The following is a 14,171-nucleotide window of genomic DNA, read 5'->3' as shown; positions in this document are numbered from 1 at the left end:
GGAGGAGCGGGGCGACGATCGTGCCCGCCGTGCCAGCTCCTGCGCCACCGACGAATCTGGACCTCGCTTAAATAATTTTTATTTTTAAATTTTCTTTTTCCCTTTTTCTTTAACTTGTATTTTTTACTTTTTAAACTTTTTTCTTGCAAGAACACTTGAGAGATCTGTGGAGCATGACGAACGTGAGGCCACTGCTGCGTGGAGGTTCCACACAGCAGTGTCGACCCTCAGCGCCACAACAATTCACCATGGAGCACAATGCCAAGTCAGTAACACATCACTGAACTTAGTAGTGGCACAACGATCGCCTATTCTAGCCAATTCTCTCTGTTGCACGTCCAGAAGAGTTTTAAAATCCTTAAATACTTATCAGTGGCATGATTTTAATTAAATGTTATAAACCTCCAAACAAAGCAGCAGTAGCGTATCCAGGAGTCTTGGAACTGATGTGCAAAAGACAATGCACACCAATTTGGAGACTAGCTCTTACAGAGCCAGTACCATCTGGCATTTCTCCAGATGCTAATATACCAGTTTTAAAAGCAATTCAAACTAGATCATACATAATCCAGAATCGTTTTTCAGCTTACTACTACAAAGAAAAAAGGTGCAAACTGTAGTGGTCCTGAATTACTGCATCGCTGAGGATTTTGAAATCCAGCTGACTTCAATGGGCCATCTAGCTCTCCTTTTCTGTGCACCACCAGCCTGAAACACCTTCTGATGACCCAGGCTCACAAACAATGCTGACTGGGCTTTCCCAACCACATGAACGTGGTTGCCAAATACCAATTACTTTTAAAGAAATGGATTTTTTAATTACTTTGAGCAAATAATTGAATGACATCACTATGCTGGATGTTTGAACAGCACTAAAGCTCAGAGGAGAAATCACTGCTGCTCTTCATTACCTTTGATGAACTCTAAGGGACATCCAAACAGGTTGACCTGTTGAGTGGTTGTGGTGTATCCATCTGTGCAGATGCTCAGTCTGACATCTCCTTAGCAACCAGCTCTAGACAAGCTCATTTTAAACAGCAGGGTTAGACTACACTGTCTGCAGAGGTCCCTTCCAACCTCATCCATTCTGTGGTTCTGGGATTACTATAATCATTGTAAGTGTTTCACTTTAATTTTTCTAGAGACAAAAACCTGTGGTCATTAGTAATTCTGTAAATAACAACTAGTTGCAGTCAGATTTGAGAATGTTCTTTCTACCTGAGAACCACACAATTCAAATTTACACCTTGTTGTGAAATGCAGTTTGTTCCTCCATAACTTACCCAAGCTATCAGAATGATCCTAAACCTACCCTGTTTACACAAGACATCAGGTCAACTTAGTCTTTGAGTCTAGGTTCTGAGATATTACTTAAATTTGAGTTAAATAATTGTACCTTGACCACAAGCTAAGAAACACTGTTCTTTCTGCAGAACTACAGTTCCTTGTAGTATCTGTATGATGCAATTCACTGCTCTTCAAAGCACCCCGGTGAACACTGCAATGAAACTCCTCGGTCAGATTCAATTCCAGGTCTCGTGTTCAAGTACCAATAGAAGCAGAATCAACATTTCTTTCATTTGGGCGTTTCACACAAAATCACAGAATGCTTGAGGTTGGAAGGGACCCTGATGATTTACAAGGGGAAAAGGGAAAAAAAAAAGTTCAACATCATCTTAATGATAGACATCAGATTTAAATTTCACCTGCAGAGCAGAAGTAAAGGGTTAGAAGCTTTTTATTTTCACTGATTGAAATACATTACAAATACACATATTCACTGCTTATTATGTGCCTGCTGCACGTTAGAAACAACAATATAGAACCAAAAATCCTTCTTTAGGTATCAGAAAAACCTTGTGATACACAACACAATGCAGAATCCTACTGCAAATCACTTAACCTCAAACAGGTATAATCCCCCTTGAATATCTGAACATATTCTCTCACACAAAGTACGTAACACTAACATTTACATGTTAGGACCAAAGTGCTTCAGATGAAAAACACAAGTGCTTTCAGGACTGATCTCAACTGAAACAAGACATCTGAGTTTGTTTTCACTAACAATTGCTCCAGGGATGTTTTGCCACAGTATTTTTTTCCTTCTAGAGGAACAACAGTAATGCCTTTAAATATGGCATTAAAGCTGTCAGGCACTAAGACAGTTCAAGAGACAAATTAAAGGCTCTGCCAAAAAGAAATATGAAGGCTTCTAGGACAGCCAGAGGATAGATGATTTTGACCACTCCTTCTGTATACCTCCCTGCAGGGTAACTTTTGCTATGAATATTTAGCTTCTACTCAGGGAAAAACTCCCTTGCCTGATGGGGAACTCTTATTTGTGGCAGGGAAGCGTCATCCTCTCTCTGAACATGGCATCGTTCTTTCAGAATAACAGAAGGATGCTCCTTTCAATAGGCACGCTAACAGACACAAAAAGCCTGAGAAATCCAAACCTTTCATTTCAGATGAGCAGCTGCTTCAGAACTGAAAACAAATTCAGATGTAGTCCCACAAGCTGTTTGAATCTCTTCCCTGGGAAATACCAAAAGCTAGTTCAAACCTTGCATACATAGTCATAGGAAACTTCATCTGGTAATTACACCCTTTTTTAAAGGAACAGATATGCCTGAATAAGTTTTTTTTCAGGTAGCCTGAAAGACGGCACATGGATCACAATTGCAATTCCCACCTACAGCAAATCCCCGGAGTGGTTCATGCTCAGAGCCACTCAAACACAAGTAGTTTTCAAAATGTCTGACTTATGCAGAAGAGACATAGACACTTGTAGTCATAAAAAAAACCAAACAACCAAACAAGTCAGACCAGCAACCTGTATGTGCAAACCATGATGTACCACGCAGAAATGCAGAGGTCTCCATGTCTTCCAAGCCTCACTCCTCATTTTACAGCAGCACAATCATCTTCTCTAACTGCGTTTGGCTGTTGTAATGACTGCCATATGTAATGACTGTCACGTGTCAGAAAAAAAGGACATTTTGTTTGTGCAAACATCTGTTTGTGCAGTTCTTACTCAGTCACCACTGCAGTTACATGTCAAGCAGCACTTTTTTTCCAAAAGGTTAACTAAAGGAAGAACATGCTTTTCTTTGTATCCCCAGTTTATGCAATGTTTTCAGTTACAAGTTTTGGAGAAAAGGTCTCCAGCACGACCAGGTAAAACTTAAATGCGCCCCAGTCATGGCCAACACAGGCTTTGGTTTAGATCCATATAACCCGCGCATAAAGGTGAAGTGAGATAAACTGAAGTCAATGTCACAATTTCACAGGGGCTGCGCAGGAATTCATGACAGCGTGTCAGAAGGGGACAAGCATGCCTCCTCTTCTTCTAACAACACCACCTTCTGTCTGGAGAGAGACATCACAGACTTTATGACAGTTAAAGAAATTCTCACAAAAATGCGCAGGGCAAGAAAAGCAAACGGGATTACGATCTGCATAAGATGGAAAATAGCTGTGCTAAATTCACTCAACAAGCATGTCAGAAAGAAGGCCCCAAGGCTCACACAAGGGTAGAGAGCCAGCTTGGCAAACATGAAGGCATGCTCCTTGCCACCATATCTAGCAAAAGGATGCAAAGTTTCCCTTTCATGGAGGAGGGCTGTAGTCCATATTGCAAACTGAAATATGCTGGCAAAGAAAGTGATAACACAGCTGATCTGAATGGCTTCTATTTCATTGTGAGACTTCTCTGCAAATTCACTGGTTAGCTGGTAAGCGAGTGGAAGCCCACCAATGAAAGCCAATGAAAGTATGTTAAGCAGTCCCATTAATCGTGTAGCTTTTGATACATAAAGGAAAAGCGAATGATGGACAAACCACAGGAGACCAATTGTTACAAATGAGCCAAAGTAGGCAAGGTAGTTTGGCCCGTATTCACTTAAAGCTTCAAGAAGGCTGCCATGGAACTTCTCCTCAACTTCTCTCGGATCAGGGACGTTGTCCTCACTGTAGAGAGAAAACTTACTTTACTTTGCATATTACTGTTATAACAACTCTGAGCAAGCAGGGAAAAACAGGCATCCACGCCACAGTTCTCCAATTTGTAACTTAAAAACTGCATTTCAGATAACAGTTCTGCAAATAAATTAGATCTGAAAGGAAATCCAAAAGTAAAGTTGGCATTCCTCTAGGTTAATGGAATAAAGCTACCATAGTGACTAAACAGCTTTTCTTGAAAAATGCCTTCTATCTGAAAATATGACTAAGCAAAAAGGAAGCTTTTTTTTTTTTAAGACTTCGCACCCCGGTATACATTGTTTAGTCTGGAGAAGAGGAGGCAGAGGGGAGACCTTACTGCTCTCCACAACTGCCTGAAAGGAGGGTTGTGGTGAGGTGGGTTTTGGTCTCTTCTCCCAAGTAATTAGCAATAGGATGAGAAGAAATGGGCTTAAGTTGTACCAGGGGAGGTTTAGATTGTGTGTTAGGAAGAATTTCCTTACCCAAAGAGTGGTGAGGCATTGGAACAGCCTGCCCAGGGAGTGGTGGAGTCACCATCCCTGTAGGCGTTCAAAAAACCAGGCAGACATGGCACTTCAGGACATGGTTTAGTGGCCACGGTAGTGTTGGGTTCACTGTTGGACTTGATGTTCACAGAGGTCTTTTCCAACCTTAACAACTCTATTCCTGTGTCTAAATAGGCTGGCTTAAACTACTGCAGGAATGTGGCCATTAGAAATATCTTCTGTGTTCTGTATCTTTCCAGAAAATCATCAATTAACCACTTCACATTTTAGAAGTCAGTGCTTGGTTAATTTTATTTCTTCATATATTACGTATGGGCAAAAGTTAGTATTATATTTAAAAACACAAAGTGTAAGGGGCAACACAAAGCCTTACCATATATCCAAAATAAGTAGGGTTGCTACAATGGCATAGACTCCATCACTGAATGCTTCTACACGTTCCTTACTCAAAGGCTCACTGAGGTAAAAATTGAAGGTTTCCAAGCTACGGTCTTCCTCTTCTTCATCTCTCTGACCTGAAAACAAATGCAGAGGTTTACTAATGAAAGAAAAAAAAAACAGGTAATATAAACCAAGGTAAACAAGCTGCTGTGGCCTCCTTTTCTCTTTCTCCCCACATGCCAAAAATCTTTCTGAGAAAGAAGTGTGCTGTTCATCCACACAGGTTAGTCACTCCACTTTTTTCATCAGCTGTGCCTCTCCCTGAAGTTCATGTTGCTTTCAGGACAGCAAATGCTTGAGGGACAAAAAAGGTCTGTCCTTTAAATCGTCTGGCAGACCATTTCCACCAAATGAAAAATGACTCAAAGCTGTAGTTGAACAAAACACCTGAGCTAAACAAATCAGGTGCAGTGCCTCAGGAAGTCCTAATAGCCGTAGGTCCTCTAATACAGGGTGGAAAACTTACACTGCTTGGGAGAAAAAACTAAGTGGCACATAGGAGCTGCCCTGGGACATCAAATGGCCTGCTTTAAAGTAACTCCAGTCTCTGGTCAAGAGGTGGAGCTCTGGAGCTTTTAGCGGAAATCAAACGCCTCCCTACAGACCGTGCTCTTAACTGCCCGTCTAGCTCAGCTGCACCAGTTCGGAAGCGCAGACTGGATGAAGAAACAGCTTTCATCTCTCAGAGAAATAAGAATAGGAACTGAATTAAAAGCAAGTGTAATCACAACTCAGTCAGCAGAGCCATCACCTACATCAGCCCTCTGATGGGGCGAGAGGCACACAGACACGACCTGACTGCAAACCACAGTGCCTCCCCTGCGGCAGGCACAGGCCATACTTGTGTTTATTCTCTAGGTCTGAGACTGGCTTTAGCTGTTTCACAGCATTTCTGCCTCCATGGCTATGACTGCTGCCACATGGGGTTCTCAAAGGTATGCTCCCATTTACAGTGTACACAGAAGGACGAGCACTAAGCTGAACAGCAGCAGCAGCAGCACAAAGGTGTTATTCTTCTGAATCACCTCAGAAATGAAGATTCCAAAGACACAGAATCATAGAATTACTTTGGTTGGAAAAGACCTTTAAGATCATTGAGCTCAACCATTAACCAGACACTGCCAAGCCAACCACTAAACCATGCTCCTGAGCACCTCATCTACCCTTGACCTATTGAGTGTTTTTGTGGCCAGTTTATATTGCACTCAAAGGACACTTCACCTTTTGGCAGAGTAGGCTGCACGATACCACTCTCTCCTTTCTTTTGGCACTTGCCACCTCCTTCTCAGCAGAATTTAAGAGCAGCTCTGGCTGTTGGTGTGGTTGTGTCATTGATGGTGCTGACACAAGGAGGACAGAAAGATAAGCAAGCAGTGTGAGGGAAGGAGGTACAGATTTAGGCCGATTTCAGCCATTTGTGAAGGCACTGCTTTAAACCACAGCAGTTAAGATTAATGATATGTAACACCCTAAACAGCTCATTACTCTGAAAAAGTTTGATTTGTAGGTGCTCTGCTTGCCAGTTTGATAATGTGGGACCATACAGTAGTGTTGGGAAGAGCTTGCGTCCTATATCCTTCAATCTCCATGCTCCCTTTTTAGGAGGGAAAATGGAAATATGGCCCGTAGGCATCATTCATGTACTTGTATGTGGGAGCATGCATGGCCACACTCAGGGCAAACTAGAGAGGTTTTGCACTCAGGAACAATCTTTGAATGTGCTGTGCCTCACCCAAAACTAGTGAAAAATTAAGAGAAACCAGAGAATGAGAGAGAAACTGTTAGGAAACATGGCAATAAAACCCAAAATCACTATGTTCCAAGACTGAAACAGAATTACTTCCTAGACTTGAAGTACAAATAAAATGACTTAATTCCAGGCTGTTTGTATACATGTGGACAACCTAATAACTTAACTGAACATAATCCTATGAATACTGTTACTCACCAACAATCTTGGTTTTACACCAGGTAATGAATCGAGTGAGATATGGAAAAACGATTACAAGCCCAAGAAGTAAATAAGACTATGGAGAAGAAAATAAACACAGTTTAAATTTAGTTATTCAAAATGTAAATTACCATCCAAGTTTAATATGAAATTATTACTCTCAGTCTTTAGGTATAATCACATTGAAAAAAACCAAAACTTGACATTATGACGTGGAAGAGGCTCACCCGAAATGCACGTGCACCTCCTGAATATTGCATGCACAGCCTAACACTGCTTTTTGATAGCTAATTTAGTACCAGAAATGAAGCAAGTTAAGACAAGAAGGGAAATAAGTCTGTTAACAGAAATGCAGGAACAACTTCTTTGGAAGCTGGAGAACTATCCCGCATGATCCTTATGGGTCCCTTCCAACTTGAAATACTCTATGATTCTACTGCTTGTGTCTCAAAGTCACCTCAGTGGGTGGTAAACGGTTCTCAGGCTTTGCACAGGTCTCAGCACAAGAGCAATTTGGAGACTATTTTCACTGTTATTAATATTAAAAGAAAATACACGAGTGGACATGGTGAGGCAGAAGAGGGAGGTAAGAGTGTAAGAGGAAAACATATTTTCAATTAAAATTAGGCCTTTTCACATCTGGATTCATAACTGTCCCTTTTATCAATGGTAGCCCAATTCCTCCCAAATTTGGAGATTATTTAAACACTTCTGATTCCCATGGAATCTCTCAAAATTCACCTTTTCCTAAAGAAAAAGGCAGCTAAAAGGAAGCTCTGAATACAAGAACTAGATTTCAGTTCCAAGCAGGCGTTCTGAGAAAGATAAAAAAAGGCTATTTATCAATAGGAGAACTCAATGCCATTTAACAAAATGGCAGAGAAAGAGGCTGTGCAAGAGCAGGCCTTAGCCAAAAACGTTTGTTTTGAGATGCAGGTGGACTAAGTGGTCTGCTTATACTATTTGCTCTTATACCCTGAGTCAGTGCAGCAATTACATTCACCTGTCCTTGGTTTGTGCAATGTTTCTTTCACGTAACCTCCCACATTGTCTCACCTACTTATGATAAGCAAGATGCTAAGTTAAAAAAAAATATCAGTCAGAAAATTGTAGCAGAATATTCTTTCAAAACTACCCAAACTCAAAGTACAGATACCTGTGGATCAGCACCTTAAATGCAGAACTGCAGCCATGACTGCATCACCACAGAATCCTGCATATTTAACGTGGACATCACTATTCTAATGCAGTCCTAAATACAACCAATATAAACTGCTGCATTAACGTTTTCAGTTAACTGGGAGAACTTACCAGAGGAATAAAGAAAAAAGAAAAGATAGCTGCTAAAAAGCACAGAACTGGTCCTCTTAGGATAATCTTTAAGATACGGTATTTATAGAAATTCTGGTTTTCAGACATCTGTATCTGTTGATTCAGTAAATGTGGGTGATAGAATCCATATGCTACTATCACAGCCTGCAACGAGAGGAGCATTACTGAAGCTACTACATAATAGCATATGCAGTATTTCACATATAAAACTGTAAAACTATAGATCAACAAATTCCAAAACACCTCCAACTTTATTCTTCACTCCCACATTGAAGTCTGGTCTTAGAAGCTCTGAGATTTCACAATACAGTGCATATCAAGATTTTAGCCTCCTCTGCAGAGCTTGTCATGGCCATGGATCTTATATGAAGATGAATGAAAACTTCCACAACAAGAAACAGAAAGTGGCAAGGCATTGCACCAGAAGAAAAACAGTGCCCTTAGACTGAGGCTGAAAGTCCATGTTCACTCAGCCATCGCTGCATGGCTCAGTAAGAACCTCAGCCGGAAGTCAACTGCCACTTCCCCATGGCATTTTTAAAGAGTGGGAAAGGAATTGCTGTTCTGTGGACTTCAAGATCAGCTGGTTCAGCTGCGTAAATCACCTTCACAGGAAAGCAGCAATGCAAGCTTTCATCTTATATACAGGTACTATATTATTAAAACAGGCACAACTTTGATGAAAAATCATGTACAAACAAAAAAGACATTTAGAAATTTATACCCACAGTTAAGAAACTTATTTTAGTTCTACCCAAGAAAATCTATTTAAGAGTGAAAATGTAAACGTATAGCTCCAATACCTGTATAAGGCCAATGACAACAGCACAGACACTGAACAGGAAAATGCCAAAAGGTACTTCTGGAAAGGAGGCCATTAAGGAAAACTAGAAAAAAAAATGCAACTACATCAAATATTTAGTTAAGAAGCAATGGTGGTGTAACAGTAGAGAAACAGAAGCACTCTTCATTCAATACCAAAACTTAAACCCACTACTTTGCATTTCAACATAGTGCAATTTCTAGACACAAATTACTTGCAGGCATCCCAACCAGAGGCATCTGGAGAGATGGCTTTGTTTTCATGCTGATACCACAAACCTTAACGACTATGACACCATGTCTCCATAATAACTACAGACTGGCTCGTAGCTGAGCATAAAGTTTAACAGTGCTTTCAGTGGGCAAGATGTTCACAGCAGTGAAAATTCTTGGTATTAGGATATCTTTTTGAATTTTTCATGTTTTTACACTCATGGCTCCCTGTTGTATTAATTTCTGCAGGTTCATGATGGGGAAAAATTAGAGTAGGGAGTAACATTAGGGAGTAACGTTAGGGTAACACTGACAACTTTCCAAAAATTGTTTCAGCTTTAAGTCAAAGTAAAAAGCATGTGCTATTACTGATAAAGACTATTTTACTGACCAGAGTCTCATTCTTTACAGACTAATACATAACACAGATACATCTGCAGAGAAACAGATGCCTGTCATATAAATCTTTCCTACACATACAGTAACAGTCAACATGCACTTTAAGCAACTGTTTTGTTTTGCTAATATGGTGTTCAGCTGCAAATATTCTTGCTAAGTCTTAAAGGTCATCTGACCAGAGATTGTGCAGAACATCAAACTTGCAGACTTAAAAAACGAATTCTTAGCTGCCAGAATCAACTTTGCTGAATAAGTCAGAAAGTATTACCAAAAAACTCTGTCTAGATAACAAAAGGAAAATGTTTTGTCATCTAAAGAGAAGTCTGAAACACAGCTTTAGTTCCCTTACAAAATGCAAAATTCTCATCGGGCAACTCTGACATTTTTCAAAAGAGCTGCTTTTTTAAAAGAAATCATGGGAAACTATACTTTCCATAATGATAATTTTTCTTCTAGACTATCTCTTTTCTACCAGGTATATAGCATGCAGTAATTGAAGGTTATAACATGTCCTCATGAATTTTAATAAAGCAAGTCTTAACTCTTAGAATGGATTCAGGGTTTATACTACACTAGCACGCCTGGGTTTCTGAATGCTTTGGTAAAGTAGTTTCAGCTAAATAAATCCCCTGTACTTTAAATATATTTCAAGTTTTAGAAAAGTACGTACCGTGTATGGCAAGAAAGTTATGATCATCATACAAGCCTAAAAAAGAAAAAAAAAAGACATACTGAAACACTAGGTAAAGTACATAGAAAGCAGTTCCTTCATTACAGATGTGTCCAGAGAATGCAACACAAACAGATCAAATGGTCATGCTGCATCATGAAAAAAATCACATTTCTGAAGTTGCTGGGCTTTGAGTGAAACAGCTAGTTCTATACACATATTCCATATTTGCTCTCAAAGATGTACAGGCTTGTTTTAGAAAACTACAGTTTTGTTACCAATAACACAGGTAAAAGTTTTGCTGTGGTTTCTAACAGATTTCTTCCTAAAGTCACAATGCCAAAAGTACCACGCTTCCTAAAGAAGTGTTTCTGATTTGTCAAAAACTTAAATCTTTTAAATATTACATATATAAAAAGCCAAATTAAAAAACAAAACAAAAAAAACCACCAAACACCTCAAGCACAAAGAAATGCATTGCTTTGAAAGCTATATTAGATAAGAATTCCATGCCTTAAGCTAGTCTTCTAATGTTATATCCTGTAGTTTTATCATATGGAGTTTAAACTTCGTATTTTTATTTAAAAAAATAAAGTAAATAGGTGATTGCACACTGTCAGAGAACAGAACGCTAAATAATATAGCCAAATACAAAGCTCTGTCTGAAAGTAAGAGTATGTTCACCACTGCAGCATCTGACTATCACTGCTAGTAATTAAGATATTACAGGGTTAATTAAAAACATAAAAAACATAACTCAAATAAAAGAAGAATTCTTAAAAAAAGATTTTGCCAAGTGTAAATCTCATAACACTGAATCAGAGATTGGTCTCTCAGTGGTAGGTTTTGAAATACCATATAATCCCTGTTTCAAATAAGCTGCAGAATACGTTTCTGAGCAACTTAAACAGAGAAATGGCTGAAAACACAACTGTAATTCAAACCTACCACTAAGAATTTTTGCCACAAAAGACATAGCATTTAATTTTTTTAAGCATGGAGTACAGATACTTCAGCTGGATACAGGTGAACAGAGTCAAAAGCTTTTGCCAGAGGTGCCTTTTCAGTTCCCTCAGATGAGTTTCAGACTAAGCTCTTGCAGAGCTTGTTTTGGCTTATAGTAAAACATATGAAAGTTAAAAACAAGCTAGCCACTTTGGCAAGGAGAAATTCAGGCTCTTTGTATCTTCCTGACCTGGAAATTCGGCAGTTACGCTATTTAGATTAGAAACTTTTGGATATGTACAGACTTAAGAAAAAGTGACCTGTACTTGTTAGTTTGAATATTCAGTGTGCCTGCCAAGACTCACCAGATTTAGAAGAGCAAGGACATCATCTATGAGCTCTATCACCTGAAATAACCTGTCAAGGCAAGACAAGGTATCATGAACACGCCAGCTCCCAGAATGTTTTACCACACTGTATACAAAATGTACTTTTATGTGATTAGAGGGAAACCCATTTTCCTTTGCTTCAGAATTTATACAAGTAGTCCAGGTTTGCCTGGACATGCTGGACCACTCACACATTTGAAGCAATTTGTTAGAAAAATCTGAAAAGTGAGACACAAACAGTCAAGTTCAACATGGAGCAGTTATCAAGAACCTCACTTCTATTTGAACGACAAGTGGCATATGATGCAGTTAGGGGCAGATTATTTTCAGAATTTTAATGCTTAAAATTATTTCTCCCGAAGATACAGCATAGTTATTATTATTATGCAAAGAAAATGAGCTTTTCCTCCAAACTGCCCCACATTTTGTTAAATTCCTGATCCACAGAAGTGTCACTTAGAACCAACAGAACCAATCACCCTCCACAAAACCCTAAACTATGCAAAGACTATGCCTCAGCATTTACTTACGCAATCAAAGAAAAGCAGTGTGACAAAAGCACTGATATGAAGTATCAGCTTCAAGTCCTGAAGTACAGGTTGCATGTCTCTATTAAGATGCAGTCAACCCACTTAAGGAAAGAATAATTTTTAAATTTCAAAATTCAGACAAAAACTGCCACAATGATGCAGTATGATACCTGCACATGAACTTCTTTTTAACTACCATGACATGGTCAGGTGGCCCTGTGCACAGCTGTACAAAATGCAGCATCTGCAACATTACCACTGATTTTGTAAGAAGCACTGTTTAGGACTGAGACAGACAAATTTTAGGCCAGCTGTACTGTATCAGTTTTATCATATCAGATATGAGTTTGTAGCAACTCTATTTGTGTAGCACACAGGTTACAAAGTCATGCTTTTTCAGCATAATTAGAAGTTTAATTTCTTCTAGAATATTAAGTAAAATGAAGAGTAACTCTAATTTAAAAGATACACAGTGCTTGCTTTTCTCTGTATTACTGTGTGTCAGTGGTGTAAAAATGCAGTTATTCACTGTATTCATAGGGTAGCATTTCATGACAATGAATTTTTTACATTATCCAACAAATGACAATTAGGAAATATATCAGCAAGACAGAAATGTATCAGACATATGGTTATCTCCTGTTCTTCTAAATAAGTTTTAACTTGAGTTAAACAATGTCAAACAAATTCCTACCTGACATGAGCTGCCCATGCCACTGTGACTATTAAGAAGGTCATCAAGTAGACTGCAATTTTTGCTAGAAGAAGTTGCTGAACACTTTCACCTAGTTTCTGAAACAGAAAGTGACACCCAGAGGCAGAGATAGGGAAGAGAAAGAAATGTTACACCATGAAGTTCTTAGCAATACCTGCAAATGAGGAAGGGCACACAGTTGTGAAAGAGATTTTTTGAAAATGCCTGCCAAGAATGCAGCTCTCTTTCAACAGTTTTTTTACTACCATGCAGAAGAACAGGTTTATTAGACACTTGTAATATGCTGCAATGTGCAGTTAGTGGTATATGATGTACCACCACATCTCTTCAATCTGTAAAAGAGCTTCTGAATGCTCTGTTCACCCTCCGATTCACTCCTGCACCCTCTCATCACCATTACCGTGACAATCATTTCACAGGGCTGGCCACAAAAGGCCTTTTACTTTCTCGGCACTGACTCCTGGCGTAGAAGCATCATTTTCACAGCAAATTTGGAATGTACCACCACACTGGCTTAAACAGACTTCTGTGGCATATTTGCTGTGTTATGGATCATACTTGAGTTTCCTAAACTGAGACAAAATATTTCTCTACATGTTTTTTTTTAGAGCAGAAAAAGAAATTATGATTATGAAAATACTATAAACTTCCTCAAATGACTCATTTACATTCTCTAACATTCCTGTTTCCTTCAGAATTAGTCTAATTCTGTAGTCTTCTTTTTCCACCTTTTCTCATCCTGATTACACTTATCTTTAACCTGATTATAAAAACAGCATTCAGCTTTCATGATGAGTGACTTCTCCAAGTGACACTGTATTACCAAGAGTAGCATACACTTTCTGGAGATGTTTTGGTGGGATGGGCAACTCATTTTTCACACAAAAGTAATGGGATAAAATCTCTGGTCTGCAATATACAGCTCCTTCAGACTTTGTATCACAACTTCTGCAGATTACACAGATCTTCAGGATTTACATTTTTCACCCAGAGATCAACAGCTCCTCCCACTAGGGGAAATTTCTGTTAGCTTTAATGTTACCTAACGGTTCAAGATCTCTGAAAGTCTAGACCTTGAAATGAAGTGGGGGTGCTAAAATAGGCTGTACCTGCCAAGACAGGAGGAACAACAAAACAGAAGACGTAAGATACCTGATCAGGATGGATTTTTGTGTGCGCCACAGGCAAAATCTGAAATAACAAAACCTTATTAGCACAGGATATTCTTTTCCTTACTGAGACGTTTATTCAAAACCCAAAAACTTGGCGCGGCC

At 39.1% G+C, this 14,171-nt stretch overlaps 1 protein-coding gene across 1 annotated transcript; it reads right to left on the bottom strand.

Annotated features, from left to right (window-relative positions):
• Window positions 1-3,271: 3,271 nt before the first annotated feature.
• TMEM175 (transmembrane protein 175) lies at window positions 3,272-14,082 on the bottom strand. Its single transcript, XM_008941119.1, has 9 exons — window positions 14,050-14,082; window positions 12,877-12,974; window positions 11,629-11,680; window positions 10,319-10,354; window positions 9,018-9,101; window positions 8,194-8,358; window positions 6,880-6,958; window positions 4,864-5,005; window positions 3,272-3,972 (listed from the first exon to the last, which is right to left on the bottom strand). Exons 2-9 carry the CDS (start codon window positions 12,918-12,920, stop codon window positions 3,309-3,311), a joined length of 1,266 nt encoding a protein of 421 aa, XP_008939367.1. The 5' UTR covers window positions 12,921-12,974; window positions 14,050-14,082; the 3' UTR covers window positions 3,272-3,308.
• Between the last annotated feature and the right edge of the window lie 89 nt (window positions 14,083-14,171).

This window comes from Merops nubicus, unplaced genomic scaffold (genome assembly GCF_000691845.1).
Source record: "Merops nubicus isolate BGI_N331 unplaced genomic scaffold, ASM69184v1 scaffold45005, whole genome shotgun sequence".
NCBI classification, from domain to species: Eukaryota; Metazoa; Chordata; class Aves; order Coraciiformes; family Meropidae; genus Merops; species Merops nubicus.
The sequence above is the reverse complement of the archived record's forward strand: the minus strand, read 5'-3'. Positions and strand labels throughout refer to the sequence as shown.